This window comes from Zonotrichia albicollis, chromosome 29, assembly GCF_047830755.1.
Source record: "Zonotrichia albicollis isolate bZonAlb1 chromosome 29, bZonAlb1.hap1, whole genome shotgun sequence".
Lineage (NCBI taxonomy): Eukaryota > Metazoa > Chordata > Aves > Passeriformes > Passerellidae > Zonotrichia > Zonotrichia albicollis.
In genome coordinates this window covers 3,771,849-3,790,418 of record NC_133847.1, presented here as the reverse complement: position 1 = coordinate 3,790,418, position 18,570 = coordinate 3,771,849, and the positions used below count along the sequence as shown (strand labels likewise).

Below are 18,570 nucleotides of genomic sequence, written 5' to 3'. Positions count from 1 at the left end.
GTCCCAGGACAAGGGAAGAGATGAGAATCTTTACTCCATGTTTCAGAAGGCTGATTTATTATTTTATGATATATATTATAAGAAAATTATATATTAAAACTATACTAAAAGAACAGGAGAAAGGATTTCATCAGAAGGCTTGAAATGAATAGAAAGGAATGATAAAATCTTGTCACTGACCAGAGTCAGAGACAGCGTACTTTGATTGGCCATTAGTTAAAAACAACCACGAGACCAATCACAGATGCACCTGTTGCATTCCACAGCAGCAGATAACCATTGTTTACATTTTGTTCCTGAGGCTTCTCAGCTTCTCAGGAGAAAAAATCCTAAGGAAAGGATTTTTCCTAAAATATGTCCATGACGGGGGAAAAGGAAAGGGGAAGGGTGTTTGATTCTCCTCCCTTAGCCATGGTCTGGACTAACTCTGTCACCTCAGGCTCCTGCTCTCCTCAGCCCCATAATCTTAAAACAGATTAAAACTATGCCAAGAAATTCTCATCCCACCAAATCCCAGAATATCCTGAGCTGGAAGGGACCCTCAGGGATGATCAGTGCAGCCCCATCCCTGCAGAGCCACCCCAAAACCCCACCCTGAGCATCCCTGGGAGCTCCTGCAGCTCTGGCAGCCTTGGCACCATTCCCTGGGCAGCCTGGGCAGTGCCCAGCAGCCTCTGGGAAAAGAGTTTCTTCCTAATATCAAGAATAATAAATATATAATGTAAAAATAAGCAATGGCCTCAGTTATATTTACTCCTTTTTCTGGTCTCCCATCAGCAACAAAACAGAGCTGTGGGATAAGTGTTAAAGAAGACAGATCAGGTATTTTATCACAGGTGGGTCCATGGTCTCCCTCACCTGGGTGGTCTTGAGGACAGGGTGTCCCACTTCATGTCTGTAGTAGCCAACACCATTTATCGTCATATTGACAATTAACTTCCCTGTCACTGGTTTGCCAAATGTGTATCTGAAATGCAAAGGAGATGATTAATAACCTCCAGCTGGTTTTTGTTGTTCTGGTTGTATAAAGACAATTATCATGTCACCTGCACATCTAGAAAACATTCCCACAGGAAGTTTTCCAGATTGTTATTTTTACCATGTTTTTGAAGGCTCTTACATCAAAAAACTTCTGATGATGATTAGAAATCACCTGAAAAGCGTGCAGCAGGTGGGATCCAAGCTCCAGTGCCTGCACTCCGACCCAGAGCAGTGAAATTTTATTTGAGGATGCTCCTACCTGGCATGGACAGTTCCTTTCTCACACAGGGAAAGGTCCCGGATGTAGCGCGGGGGATCGATCAGCAGCTCAAACTTTGGCAACACTGCAAGGAAAAGAAATAAAGCAGAACCTTTCCAAGCAGATCTCATTGCCCAGCTTATAGAAAAGTCCCCACAGCTCTGACAGGAGCTGGTTCTGATTTATCAGGGTGACACCCAGCAGAGGGTCAATAAATTAGGATGGAAGTGGGGGTGTGTGCTCTGTTCCCATCTGTCAGAGCTGGGGCAGTTCTCTGCTGTTCTTGGGGCAGTTTTTTCTTTATTTCTCCCACAACCAACCCTCCCTCCAGGAGATCTCTGCTGTCCATGGCCACTGAGTGTCCCAGCAGGGCTGATCCAATCCCAGCATCCCATGGGGAGATGCTCCGCCCAGGGGAGGAGCCAAGCATTCCTACCTGGGCACAATCTGAGGTTTGGGACACCAGCACAGCCTTTCCACCACATTCCCAGAGGAGCAGCTGCCTTTCCCACTGGATCTTCAGAGGAAAACTCCCCCCTTGTGCAGGATCCCTGCTGCAGCAGAGCCACAGCTGGCACTGCAGGAGGGCTGAGCCTCCATGGATGGGGCTGGGACACCCCCTGACACACAGGGGGCAGGACCTGCTCTGACTCTGGCAGTGGTTTGTTTTCTTTTTTTTGTGCCACTGTATTGAAGTTGGAGGGAGACAACCCTTGCGTTGGTCAGCCATCGACTCCGATTTATTCATCAATCAGGCACCTTTTATAACAGTGTTAATTCACTTCATGCGTATTGCAAAATCTGAGCTCACAATAGGCCAGAGATTACACACCAACTCCTCCTTATGTTTCCAATACCAAGATTTGGGTTCTCAAAATTATTCTTGCTTTCCCAAAACAGCCAAAGACAGAACATCCACTTGTTATGAGAAAGCTGCCTGAGAACTCTGATGTGCAAGGCTCTCAAGGCCTTCATGTTTGTCACTTTTACCTGTAATTAAAAATAACCTGTGAACTTCTGCTGTTCACAGAAATAGGCTGTGAGAATCTGCTCCTCACAGCTGCCTTCTAGGCCATCCCTGAAAAAATCTCCAACACCACTGCATTTGTATTTTTATTTATCCTGTTATTCCTATTCCCATATCTTTGCCTGAAAGCCTTTTAATTTCAAAATGATAATAATTAGGAGGGAGGGGGTTTGCATTTTCCATTTCAGGGGAGGCTCCTGCCTTCCTTAACAGAGACCTGGCTTTTCTAACCAGGACAATCAACAACAGCAACAAACCAAAAACCACCTTGGCAAGGTGACCTCAGCAAAGCTCCCAATTAACATCCCTGAAATGCATGGCTCTAAGGAATTTTTCCTCATGGCATTTTAAATGTTTCAGGTGTTTCATCTCAAATGAAAGCATTTCTCAGTGTTCTGCTCTTCCAAATGCACCAGAGTTGGGGTCAACTCACCATATTTCTGCACCTCAAAGGATTTGTTGTAGGTGTGCCCCTGCATCTCTGCAAAGATGAGCCATTCCCCAAACACTGGCTGATCAGAGAGGGGAAAAGTCATATTGACAATGCCTGAAAAAGAAAACAGCATTCTCTGAGCTCTGTCACTCTCCAGCCCCTTCCAAGCCTCACTGAACACCACTCAGTGGAAGCAGAAGCAAAGGCAAATCACAACAAAAAGAGGGAAAAAAATAAATAATCTGGAATTTACCACAACAAAATGGCTTCAGGTTATTCCATTCTATCATCCGAGACCCCCGGGGATCCTGCAGGGAGGATTAGGGGAGAGAAATGAGCATCACTCATGGATTTATCTCAGTTTGCAAAATAACTTCCTTTTGTAATACACACACCTCACTGACAGCTCAAATGTAACAAAAATGTCCCAAAAATACCTCACAGCAGGGGTATTTGCTTTCTGGAGTTATTTAAGAGCTCTGCCCCTGTAAACAATGCACACAAATAAACGTCAAGCAGATCTTTCCCCTGCCTTAAAACACCAGTCCTGGATGGGATGAACTGACCTCATTCTTAAAGGGAGCTGTACAACCAGAAAAGCAAATTTTGGATGAAAAAACCCAGATGAAATGAATCCTGCTGGTTTTGTCAGCATTAAATCTTCAACAAGAGTGAATCCTCCTGCTTTCTGACAGGCAAACACATTAAAAAACACCATCACCAAAAAAAAAAAAAAACAACAAAAAAACCCAAAACAAAACAACAAAAAAAATCTACAAAAACCCACAAAAAAAACCAAAAATCAACCAGCAAAACAAGACAAAAAACCACCAAAAAACAAAACAAAACACCAAAAAACCCACCTCAAAACAACACCCAAAAAACACCCCCAAAAAAACCCTTAAGCACAGAGGGAACCTCTCATTCCCCTGGTAAGGAAAAGGACAGGAGAACCTTTCCTTTCCATGAATTTCTACTCTCCACTATCCATGTTTGGGTGCAAGGATTGGAGTGGAAAGAAGGGAGAAGAAATGGGGCTGTCACATTTACAAATCCCAGTAAACCAAGCCAGTTCTTCTCAGGCTGAAAAATGAGAATTAATTTCTAAAAGTGAAGTAGAAAACCAGGATATTTGCTGGTGATGGCAAAAAACCAAAGGCACGGAGATCAGATAGAGACACAGGGATAGAGAATTGCATTGGTTAGGGGTGGGAATGGCAATAATGGACAAAAAAAAGCAGAAATTTGTTCCTTTAACTGCTACACAAACCTTGTACCTCTACAGGACAGGTGCTAGAAGGGCACACAGATACTCACCACAACATAAGCTTCAATCTGAAAGAAAAAAGCAAAATAAAAGGCTTTATGAAACAACTTCTCTGCTTTTCCTGATTAAGTGTTGAGTCAACATAAGCAAAGTGTGAGACCCAAAGTGACAGAGTTTGAACATCTTTGTTAAGAGTAGCCTGAGAAAAACACATTTAATTCAGAGATCTATCTGGAAAAGTGACCATTTACGTGTCTCTGCACGACCTAAATAAGGTGAAAGTCTCTGAAAAATTCTGCTCTCTGCTCTGGCAGGGCTGCCTCCTATTTGCCAGCACTCCAAAAGTTTGTATTCACCTCCAACAGGAACATGACCAAGTGAAAAAAGCTTAAACTACAAATTACAAATTGTAAAAATTACAATTTACAAATAAATTGATAATAAAAATTACAAATAAAACAAGCTGTCACAAGCTATGCCCAAACAGCTTAAAAATCCAATTTTGTTTCTGCGTAAATTATTGGTGAGCAGCCCCAAGGCTGAGCTTCCAGCACTGGGCAGCCTGTGCCTGCTGAAGTGTTTTGCTCTAAAAGGACCTTTTATAAAATATATAAATTAGATATATTAATATATAATATTAATATAATATATATATAAATTTTATTATTTTTTGACATTAATACAATATCTATTATTTTTACATAATATATATAAATTTATTTTATAGATTTATTTTAATATATATTTATATCATATATATTAATATACTATATATTTTTATTTATATTGTTAATATAATATACTATTAATATAATATATTTTTATATGCTTATAATACAAATATATATTATTATATATTTTATTATTTTATATTATTATTGTAGTATATATTATTATATATACTACAATAATAGTATAAAAACATAAAATATATAACATATCTATTATATAATATATATGATATATACATTATATATATAATTATATATAATAATATATAATATATATTACAATAATATATAATTATTATATATTAATATAATAAATATATTATATGTATTATATATAAATACATATAATATATAACATATTAAATATATAATAGATGATTATATAGTATTATATATTTAATATATATAATAATAAATATAAATATTTATTATAGTAAATAAATATAAAAACTAGATTTTATATAATTCTCAAATGCTCAAATATTTGAATAAAATGCAGGCTGCCAAGTATTCCATCACATTGCACAGCGTGAAAGAAATCAGATTTCTTTACCCTGTCATTGACTGGCCTCAGGTCAGAAGTCACCATGAAGAGATTTATCAACACTAAAAAAGGAAAAGAGGGAATTGATCAGTCACCAGAGCTGAGGCTGAACAAAAGAGCTCACCCTAAAATCCCCCTTGAAAGCATCTGGCAGCTCCTCCAAGGTGATTTTACCTTTCTGCTTGGGTTTGTAGACGGGTTTGTCGGTCTGGATGAACACGGAGGAGCCCTTGCTGTCGATGGTGACCGTGGTGTAGTTGTGGAAGATGTGCCCGTCCCCTGCCAGGTGCCTGTTGCCCCAAACCTTCAGGTGAGCTTGGCCACGGAGCCCTGGAGGCACCTGAAAACCACAGCAGGAGGTGAGGAACACACAGAAAAACCTCTGAGAATATCACTGACGTTAAAGGGAGCAAGCAGAGGCACCTGCTGCGTTTTGGTGTCAATCTGTGTTGGTAGTGAAAGGAAAATTAAGGACATATTAGGTTTTCTACAATATATAAATCTCAAAGGAGGTAAATTCATGCTGAAACATGGCAGGAAATTCTCTCCTGCCCTTTATCACTCAAGCAGAGTGATGGTGGATGCATGATCCACACATGCAGCTCCCAGAACAGAGCTGTGTTACGTGGGGAAACCAACCCAACAGAGGGAAAAACCCAAAAAGTCCCAAAACAAAAAGTGCATGCACGTACATGTTCATCGAGCTGCTCAGACAAATAAGTACTTTAAAATTACTTCAGATTAAAAGTGACAAAAAATCTGATACCATTCTGGGTGCACATAATTGAATATTCTGTTCCACCATCCCTCTTTAATCTCCCAAAGATGACAAGCCCAAATTAAGTCCTGAGTTAAGAAACCAAACACTTTTAAGGGCTTGTTCTTCTAGTCCAGCTCCATTTTGCCAACATTTGAAGTCACAACCCCCACATAGAATTCCCTATTACCATTTGTATAAAATAACTCCAACACAGAAATTTATGTGGAGCCACTGATTTTCTGTAGTGGTGTAAAGGTGAGCTGTGATGGGTTGAGCTTTGTTGTTTTAACTTTCCATTTTTCCTCTGTTGAAGGCAGTGTCCTCCTCACTGTGAGCCCCACAACGTGACATTTATTTGTGCCAGAGACCAATGCTTGGTGTAGCTGAGAGAAAATCCCTTACATGTTTACCAAAACATCTTAAAATTATTGATACTCACCTTCAGCTTGATTGTTCCTTTATCTAAAATATGAGAGAGAAAGCAAGAGTTATTCTCAAGGTAAGGCACTAAGATTTTAGATCTTTGCAGTTGAGTGAAGGAAGACCCCACACCACAGAGCTGCTCCCTTTTTTATGATTTTATTGCTCCCTGCAGTACCCCTTTGTGATTTTACCTGAAATAATTTTCCTGCACTGTCTGCAGGGTAAGTCAGACCCAGTAGAGCTCTCCAAAATAAACCTGGTCCACATTTATTTACAACTTTTGCCCAAGTTAAATTGCAAAGTGCTCTGCTGAATTGTTTTGCTCTAAAAAGGACCTGGCCTTTTTGGGACTAAAATAATTCTCAAAACAAACACTCATGGTTCTGTTTGGATTGCTGGACCCAGCCATACCTAGGAGTTCTCTGGAGCATTTGCTGCCCACATGTGTCAGCATCACCCCCTTTGAATTGCTCTGCAATTGTCAGCCACTTTCAAACCATCAAGGGGAGGACACAACCAGAGAAAACCTGTTCCAAGAAATGGAATGGCTTTCATAAAACTCTCAGTTTTAGCACACAGAAGGGTTTAAACATGAGGGTTAAAGAGCCTGATTGCCTTGACTACACTGCAGCTTCCACTACTACTGACAGTGGCACCACAGGGCTGCTGCAATTCACTTTCACCGCTGTAAAGTCACTCAGTGTTAAGCTGGATATCATCAGATCACATTGATTTTACTCACAGGACAGAGGTATCTAGCTTGGATTTTAAAAGATTTATCCAGCTATACAAACATTACCGCCTCAGTCCTAAAGATGGGGAGATTGTGTTCCCAGCACTCAATTTGGAGAGAAGAAATTGATGATGACGTAGATTTTTAATTTTACTTAAAAATATTCACTGATAAATATTCAGGCATCAAAAGAAAGTATAATCACTATAAAACTCTATAATATCAATTATATTGAGTCTCTGGATGTCTTGGTGTTTCAAAGTTATCAAAGTGTTTGAGACTAACACAACCAACAGAGAAGGCGCAGCAGCAGCAAATCCATTTGTTTGATGCCATTGTCACCTAATGTCGGATCTCAAGATTTCAGTCCTGAGATGCCGGGCCATCGAGACCACCTTGGGGGCTCGGGAGTCCTGGAATGTTGCCAGAAGTGTCTGGTAGCTGGACTTTAACCCTACACAGGAGACGACAAGGATGAGGACTTCACCAGGGTGAATGGTGAAGGGATTAGCTAATTAGAGGGTGAGACACAGGGTTTAGGATTTATGTACAGGGGGCTTTAGAGGAGTAAGATGGAGGAATTGGGGTGTGTCCTGTCCTTCTTCTTCTTCCTCTTCTCCTCCATCTTCTTTGGCCACGGTGGCATTTTTGGATTGGTTATTACTGAGAGTACACCGAGTTATAAGAATAAATGGTATTGGGGAAAAATGATAAATATTGTACACGTAACAATGGGTATAAAGATACGTGGCTGCCCGGGAGGGCAGACAGTGTGCCCATGGCTGACTGCTGAGCAGATCTCTGTTCGGCTGAAAGAACATCTTTTAGATAAACAATTAATAAACATAAAAACCGAAAGAAGAACTGAAGCCTCTTCTCGTCCTTCGATACGCGGGCTGCCCCAAGGCCACCCCGGGCCTTTCCAGGCCCCTCAAACAGCCGAGATAAACCGGACAACCTAAAGCAATTCTTTAGCAAATACCAAGGTGCTCCCCCAGCACCTCAGCTCATCCCTCAGAGCTCAGAGCTCACCCAGCACCGTGCCATGGCTCCGTGACACCGTCTCTCCCTTGACCACCAGCTGGATCTGCACCGTGGTCTCCTTGGCAGAGTTGAAGATGGTGACGCTTATGGCTTCCTCCACCCCAGGGCGGAAAACAGAAGGGGCTGCAATCAAATAACCCCTGAGGAGCACAATTGGGAGTGGTCAGTCAGGACACAGCCACAAGGAATGGCTCCGTTTGTGAGGCACTTCTGGTGTAGCAAAAGGAAAAGAACAAATACTCTGAGGTGTATTTGCCCCTGTAGGGTCACATTTGTTGTCACCAGCAGCCTAAGCCTGTATCTAATGTATAAATATAATTGAATGTATAATTATCTAAGCCTGTATCTAATGAATCTAATCAATTAAACTATAAGACAATTTAATGTCTAATTATCTAAGCCTGTACCTAATGTATAAATATAATCTAATGTATAATTATCTAAGCCTATATCTAATGTATCTAATTGTATAAATTAACAGAGCCTAAGTGGCTACAAGTGGCTTGCAAATCCTTAGGATTTAAATAAAACCAATAATATATCAATGTTTATTGCAGCAATAATATTATCAATAATAATAATAATAATAATAATAATAATAATAATAATAATAATAATTTCATATTCAAGTGAATAAATTAATAAAACCCCATTCATTTATCTACAATGTATCTAATTCTATAGATGAACAAACAGAGCCTAAGTGGCTACAAATGGCTTGCATATCCTTAGGATTTAAATAAAACCATTAATATATCAATGTTTATTGCAATAATAATAATAATAATAATAATAATAATAATAATTTCATATTTAAGTGAATACATTCATATTCAAGTGAATAAATTTAGGAGATGCCAAGGTGCTCCTTGGTAAAAATTAATAAAACCCCACTCATTTATCTACAATGTATCTAATTGTATAGATGAACAAACAGAGCCTAAGTGGCTACAAATGGCTTGCATATCCTTAGGATTTCAATAAAACCAGTAATATATCCATGTTTATTGCAGCTATAATAATAAATTCACATTAAAGCAAATAAATGAATATTCAAGTGAATAAATGAATAAAACCCCATTCATTTATCTACTATATGTAACAAACTAAATGTACAACCCCAAAAGAATTAAAGTTCATGAAGGAATAAGGAGGTACCTGAACTTCTCAGAGCTTCATAACCAAGGCTTTCTTTTAAACAATTTTAATATTTTTTACCCAATCACATGGCTCCATTTTCATAGTTCAGCTTCACACAGGAGAAGTGAAGGGACTCAGATTTTTGGAGCTTTCTAAATGTCAGGCCCAAGGCATGTAACACACCTGACCTTGCAGTTTCTACAGAAGCAGCCCAGAAACTGCAGCTAAAAAAACCGAGCTCGAATTCCCAGCTCTGCCACCACATTCTTGTTCAAACAATTAGATCCTGCAAGCTTACAAAAGGCATTATTTTAGGAGGCTTTAAAGCCACCCAAAACGACCTCCCATCGATGCTGCAATGTGAGAGTTTCTGAATGGAATCTGCACCACTCCTCTCTGCATGGCACCGTGCCATGAACTTGTCAGCTAAAAGCATTGCAGGCTCTGAGCCCTTTGATGCACTGGGCTGGAAGCAACACATTTATATTCCCTTCATGACACACCTTTCTGGGGTTTTTTCCCTACCCAAAAGGATTTTTTTTAAAACAAGAGGCAATTCCTCAGATGCCTTTTCAAGCCAAATCTCTCAGCCTGTGCCTTTCTGCAGTCCCATGAGTCAGGTTGCTTTAGCTCATGATTAATTATCACTTTGGGATGAGGATGATGGTGTTTTACAGCCCCCAAGTAATCTTTTATCAAATTCCAAGCCCATGTTCCTCTCTCAGCAGGCCTCATTGCCATGGAGATCCCATTACCCCCAAAGGAAGTTCAGAACTCTGTGGCATTTGAGTTAAATTGCACGGGGTACTCGCAGATTCGAAACCTTATGGCTGCCAGGTTTGAAAATTCATCAGAATGGCAATAAATAACAATAAAAAGTTACTACTGAGCCTGAAATGCTGGGTAAGAGAGATAGCTGATCTAGCTGCAGAGGGAGAAAGAGTACCAGCTGCATTCAGGATGAAATGATCAGATTTAAAGTGTCATGAGCCCAGCACTGCAGTGCCATATGTGAAGCACATGTACTCACATTGTTCCCAATTGCTGAAACTCCTTCTGAAGTATCAGTCCCTTGATACAACCATTTAAATCACTTAGTAAGTGGCATTTGAAAATTAAATATTGGATTTGGCAACCAAAGAGTTAACTTGACAGGGACCGGACAGATCCTTTAAGCACTTTTAACTAACACCTCTGTCAGGTTACACCAAAACTTGGCAGGAAATATTTTCTAGTTAGCAAGTGAGAATAAGTTCTCCATGGCACTCAGTTAATGCAGCTATACACGATGTTGTCGGGCTATAATAACCCAGGGATAAAGAACAAAGCAAACCTTAATCAAAATTAACGTAAACACGCTGGAAAAGAGCTGCGGATTCAGTCCCTCACAGTGCGGGGAAAGTTTTCTGACTTTCTTCCCGATTGATCTTTCCCATAAAAAAAAAAACCACCAAAAATCTTCACACGCTGCTCAGGAGCGCCCAGCGCTACCTTCAACCACCCCCAGCACCGCAGCCGGCGGATTCCTTAAATAACTGCCGGCAGATAAAAGCTCCGCTCCCGGAGCAGCTGCGGGCAGGTATCGCACGGGAGCTCCCTCCTCCTCCTCCCGGTTCGCTCTGCCCGCGCTCCGGACACCGGGGACAACGAGGGACAACGAGGGACAGCCGGGGACCGTGGGGCAGAGCCGGGGACCGCCGGGGACAGCGGGGAAGAGCCGGGGACAGCGGGGAAGAGCCGGGGACAGCGAGGGGCCACCGGGCAGAGCCAGGGACCGCCAGGCACAGCGAGGGACAGCCAGGGACCGCCGCGCTCCATCCGCGGGCTTTGTTCCGCGGTCGTGACCGGGCAGAGCCGCTTCTCCCCCGCCGCCCAGCCCGGGGATGCTGCCGCGGGGTTCCCGGTACTTACTGGCGCTGGCGGGGCTGGGCAGCGCTCAGGCTGCAGAGAACGAGCAGCAGCAGTGCCGGGGCGCGGCGGGGCTCGCAGCCGGACATGGTGCCGCGGAGCCCGGGCCACGGCGCCGTGCGCGGGCAGCTGGAGCCTTTTGTTCGCGGCGAGCGCAGCCCGAGGCTCCGCCGCCCCGCGCCCGGGCTCCGCTCCCCGGTGCCTTTGGCCGCCGCCCCCGCCGCGTCCCCGCCCCCGGGCCGCCCCCTCCTGGCCCCGGTGCCCGCTCGGCTCCGGCCCCGGCTCTTTGTCTGCGGCTCCCCCGCCCGGCTCCTGACAGCGCCGCCGGGGAGGGGGCGAGGGGAGGCGGCCGCGCCCCGCCCGGCCCCAGGTGCGCCCAGCCCGGCCCGCAGCTCCGCCCGCCCCGCACCGCTCTGCCCGGCCCCGGCAGCCCCGCTCGGCTCCTCGCCTTCCTCCTGAGCCCGCAGATGGGAGCTGAGAAAGCCGAGGTCCCGTGGAGCAGAACCGCGACACGGTCCGGTCCCTGTAACTGAGCTCTGTGCGCTCAGGGCTTCCTGGAGTTCTGCCCTGGAGCTGCTTTCCAACCCAAATTCCAGCACTGACTGATGCTCGTCCATCCTCCCCGCTCCCTAGGCCCGGATCTGCCCCTCTCCATCCCTCTGTCCCGGGGATTGGGGTTGGGACAGGAGAGGGAGCCCTCGGTGCACCGGCCCAAGAGCAGAGCTCGCACAAACCGGGAAAAGCAAACCCAGGGCGACAGCAGAGAGCCTCGGTGACAGAACAAATGCTGCACAGGGATATCAAGGAATGATTCCTCTGATCCCTGCTGGAGAAATCCCAGGCACATCAGGGCTTCAGAGGGGAATTCTTGCCCCAGCAATAAATGGAAACCCTCAATGTAGTTTGAATCATATTTCTCCACCTGGCTTACACACACAAAGAGTGCTTAGATTTTTATCTCGTGTGAAACTGATGCTCATTTTGATGTCTTCTCTTAAAAGTAAAGTCACTAACTCAACAGCTTTTTGATAAATTCAGATTATCTTAAATAATGGCTAACACCGTGAGAAGTGGCTACATTTTTCTACTTTAATCTGTCCTAAACCAGCACGGTCTCATTTTTGTGGAGAGGCACAACAAACCCAGAAAAAGAACAAACCCTTTTTGACAAATTAGACAAGATGGGACTCTAGAGGGACCGGGGTCACTTCCCAAGGATATGACAAGCTAGGAACTAAGAGAAGGAATTTATTAGAAAGTACATTAAAGTGGAATGGTTTAGGTTTTGTTTGTTTAAGGATTTTTTTTTTTTTGAGACAAACTGAAACAAGCAAAGAAAAAATTTGGTCATTCCAATTTGTTTTCCAGTTTCTTCCTATTCTGAGCTACAAACACAGAACCCTGAGTGCAGAGCAGCCCTACTGAGCCAGCCTCTCCTCAGGGGGACATTTCAGGGCAGGTTGGGATCCTTTCTTTAAAGATTAAAGGAGGCAAAATGAAAATGAAGCACCTTTGCTGTTCCCATGGCACGGCACAGATCAGGTATGCTTGGGCTGAAAGAGTATAATGCTTTCAAAAATATTAATTCATGAATTACCTCTACACTCAATCAATATCTCTCTAGAGCAAACCATAAATGGCTCATTACAGACTTGTACATGAGACCTATGGGGAATGTACCAAAAAAACCCACAAAATGCCACTAAACACCCATCCTGCCAACCACAGGAAAGCTTTGAAAAATCTCTGGGTAAGGACTTTGAACAAGCAACAGGATTCAGCAATGGATTGATGCAGGCAGCAAAGTGCAGTTCTAAAATGGAGCTCCATCACCTTCAGAGCAACACACAAATGTGTATTTCTACATCTCAAAAAGCACAGAGAGAAATCACCCTCATGTGGAATACCCTTATGTGAATTGCACATTCTTTTAAAGGAGAGATTTCTCCTAAATTGAAGATTTTCCATTTGATATTTACTGACTACAAGAAATCTCAGGCAATTACAGCCTCTGAAGACTGCAAACCATCTTCTAATTATGAAGGTATGTGCAATCCTGTAAATAAGGCTGGAATAAAAAAAAAAAAAAAAAAAGGAGGCTTTAGATATAATTTCAAACTATTTACTTACTGAAATGGAATTTTCTGTGCTTGCCAAAATGAATCCCATTCAGTGTGATGCAACAGGTGTTGGAATTCCAGCAGCCGCCTGCAACCCACATCTGGTAATGGTTAGGAGTTAAAAGGAAGTTCTGTAAGAACTGCTCATGTATAAAAACTATTCATCAGTCACATCTATGGGCCATATTCACCCACCCGCTTGCTCTGCGCATAGCTCAGATTTTTATTTCGTTTACAGAAAACGTAATTCTGCTCCTCATAAAGTCTCAGGAATCTCAGGCACTTGGGAGCATGTGGGGGATTGGTGTTGGCCCTGCTGGTGGCAGAAAGGTGAGGGAGGGACAGGGGTTTAGGGAACAAGGTGTGAACCCATCTGTGCTGGTTCTGGCTGGATCCAAATTCACACCCTGATCACTTCTCATCATTGCCCTGCAGCAGAAGGAATCCTCCCCCATGTCCCAAATACCTCTTAAAAAAACCCCTGTGCAATGTGAAAATTATCAGACAGGGATTTGTCAAGCAAAAAAATAATAATAATTTCCAAGTGCTACCACTCCCAGCTGGGAATCCTTCTGCTTTTTCCCCCCTCCTCAATTTCCAGATCAAACTCAGTCAGACAACTCACAGGAAACAGTGGTAGGACAAAACTATCAATAATTAGTCCTTGCTAACTGCCTCAGCATGAGTGGTGGCACTCACTTGTCACTCAGGTATAAAAGGTAATTCTCACTTGCTTAAATATTTTAATGCATGTAAATTCTGCATAAAAGATACTGTACTAAACCCAAGGCTTTTAATCATTGAGTTTTGTGTTAAGTCCTGCACACGCTACATTGCAGTGAAAAATAAAAAAAGTCATCAATTTCCAGAATAATTTCTCCCCCTTTTCCAGTGGAAAAACATTCACCTCAGTCATTGCACAGCACCAGACAAGAACAAGGCCTTGGTTAATTTTTACAGCTTTATATTCATGGTAAAAAAGCCACACCTATTCTTTAACTCTGAGTTTTGTTCTCCCTTCACGTTTCTGTGACAGACAAACAGAGATAGCAAAAGCAGAAACTGATAAACTGCAAATGTCCCAGGCTTTGCCACACTCCTGCACCTCCCAGCACCGAGGAAAATGGTTTAACATCAGTCCAGACAGTGGCAGAAACCAGACTGATCCTGCCCCCCAGGAATACAAACATCTCTAGAAGAAATTATAAAGAAAGGATAATTAAAGAGCACTTTTCAACTAAGACTGTAATCTAAGTAGCATGTAACAGGATAATGATATTGAGAACATAATTATTAAATAGTTCTGTCAAAAATGGTTATTATTCATCTATAGAGCAGGAGAGTCTGATCTTTCACAGTAATATAACATTTTAATTCCTGACAAAGTGACTGAAATAGGAAAGCATTCAAATGGAGGATTTTAATGATTTGGAGGGAAGAGCACTGTGCTTATCAGAAGGGGTTGTCATTCAGATGTTTAGTCAGAAATAATTTCCCAATTCTCTTCTCAGCTCCTACATGACTGGTGAAATAAAATTTGTGTATAGTCTGACTGAACAGTAGAGCCACCTCCCATTTGCAAGAGATATTAAACAAAGGGATTAAGTTTTTAAATCCTACCATCTCCAAGCATACATTGTCTATATAAATTTGAAAATTTGTTATATCTAGGGGCAGCCATGACATAGAAAATTAAAGATCTTGAATCAGCAGGAAACTCAGATTTTCCATGTACATTATCACAGAAATATTTTAAAAAGAAACTGATCAGAGGCATTTGAGCCCACTCTGCAAACGTCGTGCTGGCTGTACAGACCACACACAAATGCAGCGGAAGAAACAACCTAAAATCATTTCTGTGAGTTGAACAGGAATGCTCCCATAATCACTGGAAATGCTCTTAATTGGTGTGGCTCAGTGGTGCATTGCAGAGCTGTTAGATCTTCTGCCCCTCTGGAACTCTTTTCATGTCCTGGCAGTCCCAGCCCAGCCAGCAGTTTGTTTATCATATTCAGGATGAATTTCCGGATCTCCAACAAAGTGGTATTTACTCCGAGGCAGGGAAGACTGCAGTAATCCAATAAGTTCTCATTAGCCTAAAATGCAAAAACATCTGCTGGGGTCATGAGCTGCTTTGCTGTTGATGAGCTCAAGCTCAGCTCCCTTTGCAGCTGATGGGAACAAAGAGTTGAGGATTTGGGGGACAAAGGAACCTCGGGGGTTTCCAGAGCTGCAGCTCCACCCCAGAGCACCCCAGGCAAGGGGGATCCTGCATTACCTTCACCCCAGAGCCCCCCATTGCAGGGAGCACAGGAATTACAGCAAAAATTGCCTTGACTGAGCCCCCCTGAGGCTGGCACAGAATGTGGCCACAGCACCCAGGCAGGGCAAGCTGAAGGGCAAACCCAGCCTAAAATCTCTTCTTCAACAACCAAGAGTTTTGCAAGGGACAAATATTTTCATTTCTTGCTCCCCTTTCCTCCCAGGCTCGCACCCACCTGGCTCAATTCACAACTGCTTTGAGTTTTTGGAGGAAGAAAAAAAAAAAAATCCCTTCCCCAAAAAAAGCATCATAACACACAGGAATGTTAACAACTGGTCAAGAACTTCTAGCCTAAAAGATGAATAAATAGGTAATAAGTACTGCACAAGTTCAAACAAAACAAAATTAAATCTCCATTGATGGAAGTTACAGTAAGGAGAACATCATTAATTCCACGGGGGAAAAAAAAAAGACACATAACCTGAATAAAAAGAGCCCTTAATTTGTTTAGGATTCCAACCGGTTTAGAGCATGTGACATTGTCGGAAAATAAGTGGAAAACACAAAATAAGTGGTGTCACATCTGTTTAGCTCCTGCTCCAGTGATTCCGCAGTTCTTTGTTGTTGTTTGTACAGTGCTAAATGACAGCAGCCAATTCAAGGTGGAGGAGCCTGAAACACTTCTGCAAAGAGCCAAAACAAGACCACTTAGAAAGAATAGAAAATGAAGGAAAAGTCTCAGTTCAAAGCAGTTTAAAACCCTTTCCTGGAGAGGCCGAGCTGCTTTAGCTAACACTTGTTGTCCCATTCGTACACAGAATTTCCCAAGTGCTCCGTTTAAAGAAGGGCCGGGACGCTGAAATCAATGCCTGTGATTCTTGCGGAACAATGAGCGCCCATCCCCGGGCACGGCATCGCTGCGGAGCAGCAGCTTGGCCGCAGCCCCGGCACTGCCTTCGGCCTCGCGGGAGGATGAGGAGGGCAGCGAGTGCCCCGCAAGATTTACAGCTCTAATTGTGCTCGCAGCGAGCCCCTCCCCGGGGCACAGCAGCAACATTCCTCTGCTCTGCAGAGGCAAAATCTGCATTGCTGCTGCTTGAGGAACCTTTGGGTGTAGGCAGAGTCGGTTTTTCACAATTTTCTAAGCCTTCTGATGTTTATATTCTTGTAACAAACTTTTTGACACGCTTCTGTAAATAACTTGTTTTGCATTCTTTTATGGAAGAAACGTGATGGACTGTTTGCTTGTCCAGTGGCACTGCCACCCTCCAATCCACTGCCACTTTTAGAAATCTAGAAATGTTAGAATCAGAAAATAAACTTCTCTTTTTTACCTTGAGAACAGCAGTGTGTGTGTGCCATGTTATTTCATGTCCTATAGTGACAGGTATACACATCCAACAGTATCTAAACGGTAGAAAGTCACTTGAACACACAGAATGGGTTTAAGTATTTATTGGTCTAAATTTAAGTATTTATTTAAGTATATTAAGTATTATTAATGTAAGTTGAAATTTAAGTAAATGTAAGTACTTTAAAAAAAGACTTTTTAGACAATCAGTAAGATGTACCATTAAGAAATCCTATGAAAGACATTCTGATATGCCTGTGCTGAGATATTAGAATCAAGACATTACAATATCGATTTTAATTTCATCCCTCCCCTCCCATATTTAAGATGACCCTTCCCTACTTTCAGTCTCAGAATTGACACACTGAGCACAAAGAGGTTAAAGGTGTGAGGACACCCAGCTCAGCAATAATCCAAACCAGTTTCATCACGTTGGAGCCTTTCTACCCACATCTCCATCCACCAAAACCAACCAGCTCCAACACTTCCAGCCAAGCTGACTTTGCTGGGCAAAGTTCCCCATCCAGTGGCCAAATCCAGGGATGCAGCCGATGCTCCTGGCCCAGAGCTGGATGCAGCTGCACCACCCACGCAGGTGAACGGCCAGGTGCAGATTGTGAGGAAAAACAAATAACAGATGGATATCCTGAAATAACACTGGTTCACAGAGAAGCTACTGCTAAAAAAAATGACACACACTGTATGCAAGGAGGGTCTGAACAATTTGTTGTATGGGTGTGCCATGATACTTTCTGAAAAATCCTCTCCTTAGGATTTTTCCTCCTGAGAAGCTCAGAGGCCTCAAGAAGAAAATGTAAACAATGATTATCTGCTGCTGTGGATGCAACAGGTAAATCTGGGATTGGTCTTATGTGGTTGTTTTTAATTAATGGCCAATCACAGTCCAGCTGTCCAGGCTGTCTCAGTCACAGCCCTTTGTTATCATTCCTGTTCTATTCTTAGCTAACCTCCTGATGAAATCCTTTCTTCTATTCTTTTAGTATAGTTTTAATATAATATATATCATAAAATAATAAATCAAGCTTTCTGAAACATGGAGTCAGATTCTCATCTCTTCCCTCATGCTAAGACCCCTGTGAACATCATCACACTTAATTTATACCTGATTTTTAAAAAAAGGAGAAAAAAATTAGTTAGACCTTTAGTAGTACCTGAACAGCACCTGAAGGAGTACAAGGATAATACTCCAGGTATCTTAGGAGTAGGCCAAAAAGCCTTATAGACACAGCTTAAGCTAGAAATATGGAAAATCATCACAGAATGAGGTTAAAAAATACAGGTTAGAGCACATCTTCCAGAGAAAAATGTAGAGAACAGGAAAGGATGTTGAAGAAACACATGCCAGGTGTGGCTGGGGTGTTCCTAGTACAGCACATGCACCCAGTGATCAGGTTTGTGGTTTCTTTCCCATTCCCAATCCTTTGGATTCAGCCCTTGGGGTGCTCATGGGACTCTGGGTGTGTACCAGGGCAGCACTGGACTGTGCAGAATGAGCCCTTAGTGAGGCCAGATGGAAACAGAAGCTGCTGCAGGAGATCAGTGAACACACTCAAACTTGTTAGAGC

At 42.6% G+C, this 18,570-nt stretch overlaps 1 protein-coding gene across 2 annotated transcripts in view; it reads right to left on the bottom strand.

Annotated features, from left to right (window-relative positions):
* Positions 1–11,543, bottom strand: part of CPAMD8 (C3 and PZP like alpha-2-macroglobulin domain containing 8) — a 68,228-nt gene extending 56,685 nt beyond the window's left edge. Inside the window, exons 1-10 of one of the 2 annotated variants that reach the window (XM_074528697.1) lie at positions 11,254–11,543; positions 8,191–8,342; positions 6,442–6,464; positions 5,417–5,582; positions 5,252–5,304; positions 4,018–4,035; positions 2,954–3,008; positions 2,701–2,814; positions 1,241–1,325; positions 859–967 (exon numbers count right to left, since the gene is read on the bottom strand). In XM_074528697.1, the coding sequence (XP_074384798.1) occupies positions 859–967; positions 1,241–1,325; positions 2,701–2,814; positions 2,954–3,008; positions 4,018–4,035; positions 5,252–5,304; positions 5,417–5,582; positions 6,442–6,464; positions 8,191–8,342; positions 11,254–11,339 (861 nt within the window). In that variant the 5' untranslated portion in view covers positions 11,340–11,543. The remainder of the gene's footprint in view (positions 1–858; positions 968–1,240; positions 1,326–2,700; positions 2,815–2,953; positions 3,009–4,017; positions 4,036–5,251; positions 5,305–5,416; positions 5,583–6,441; positions 6,465–8,190; positions 8,343–11,253) is intronic. The other variant, XM_074528698.1, reaches the window with a different exon arrangement.
* Between the last annotated feature and the right edge of the window lie 7,027 nt (positions 11,544–18,570).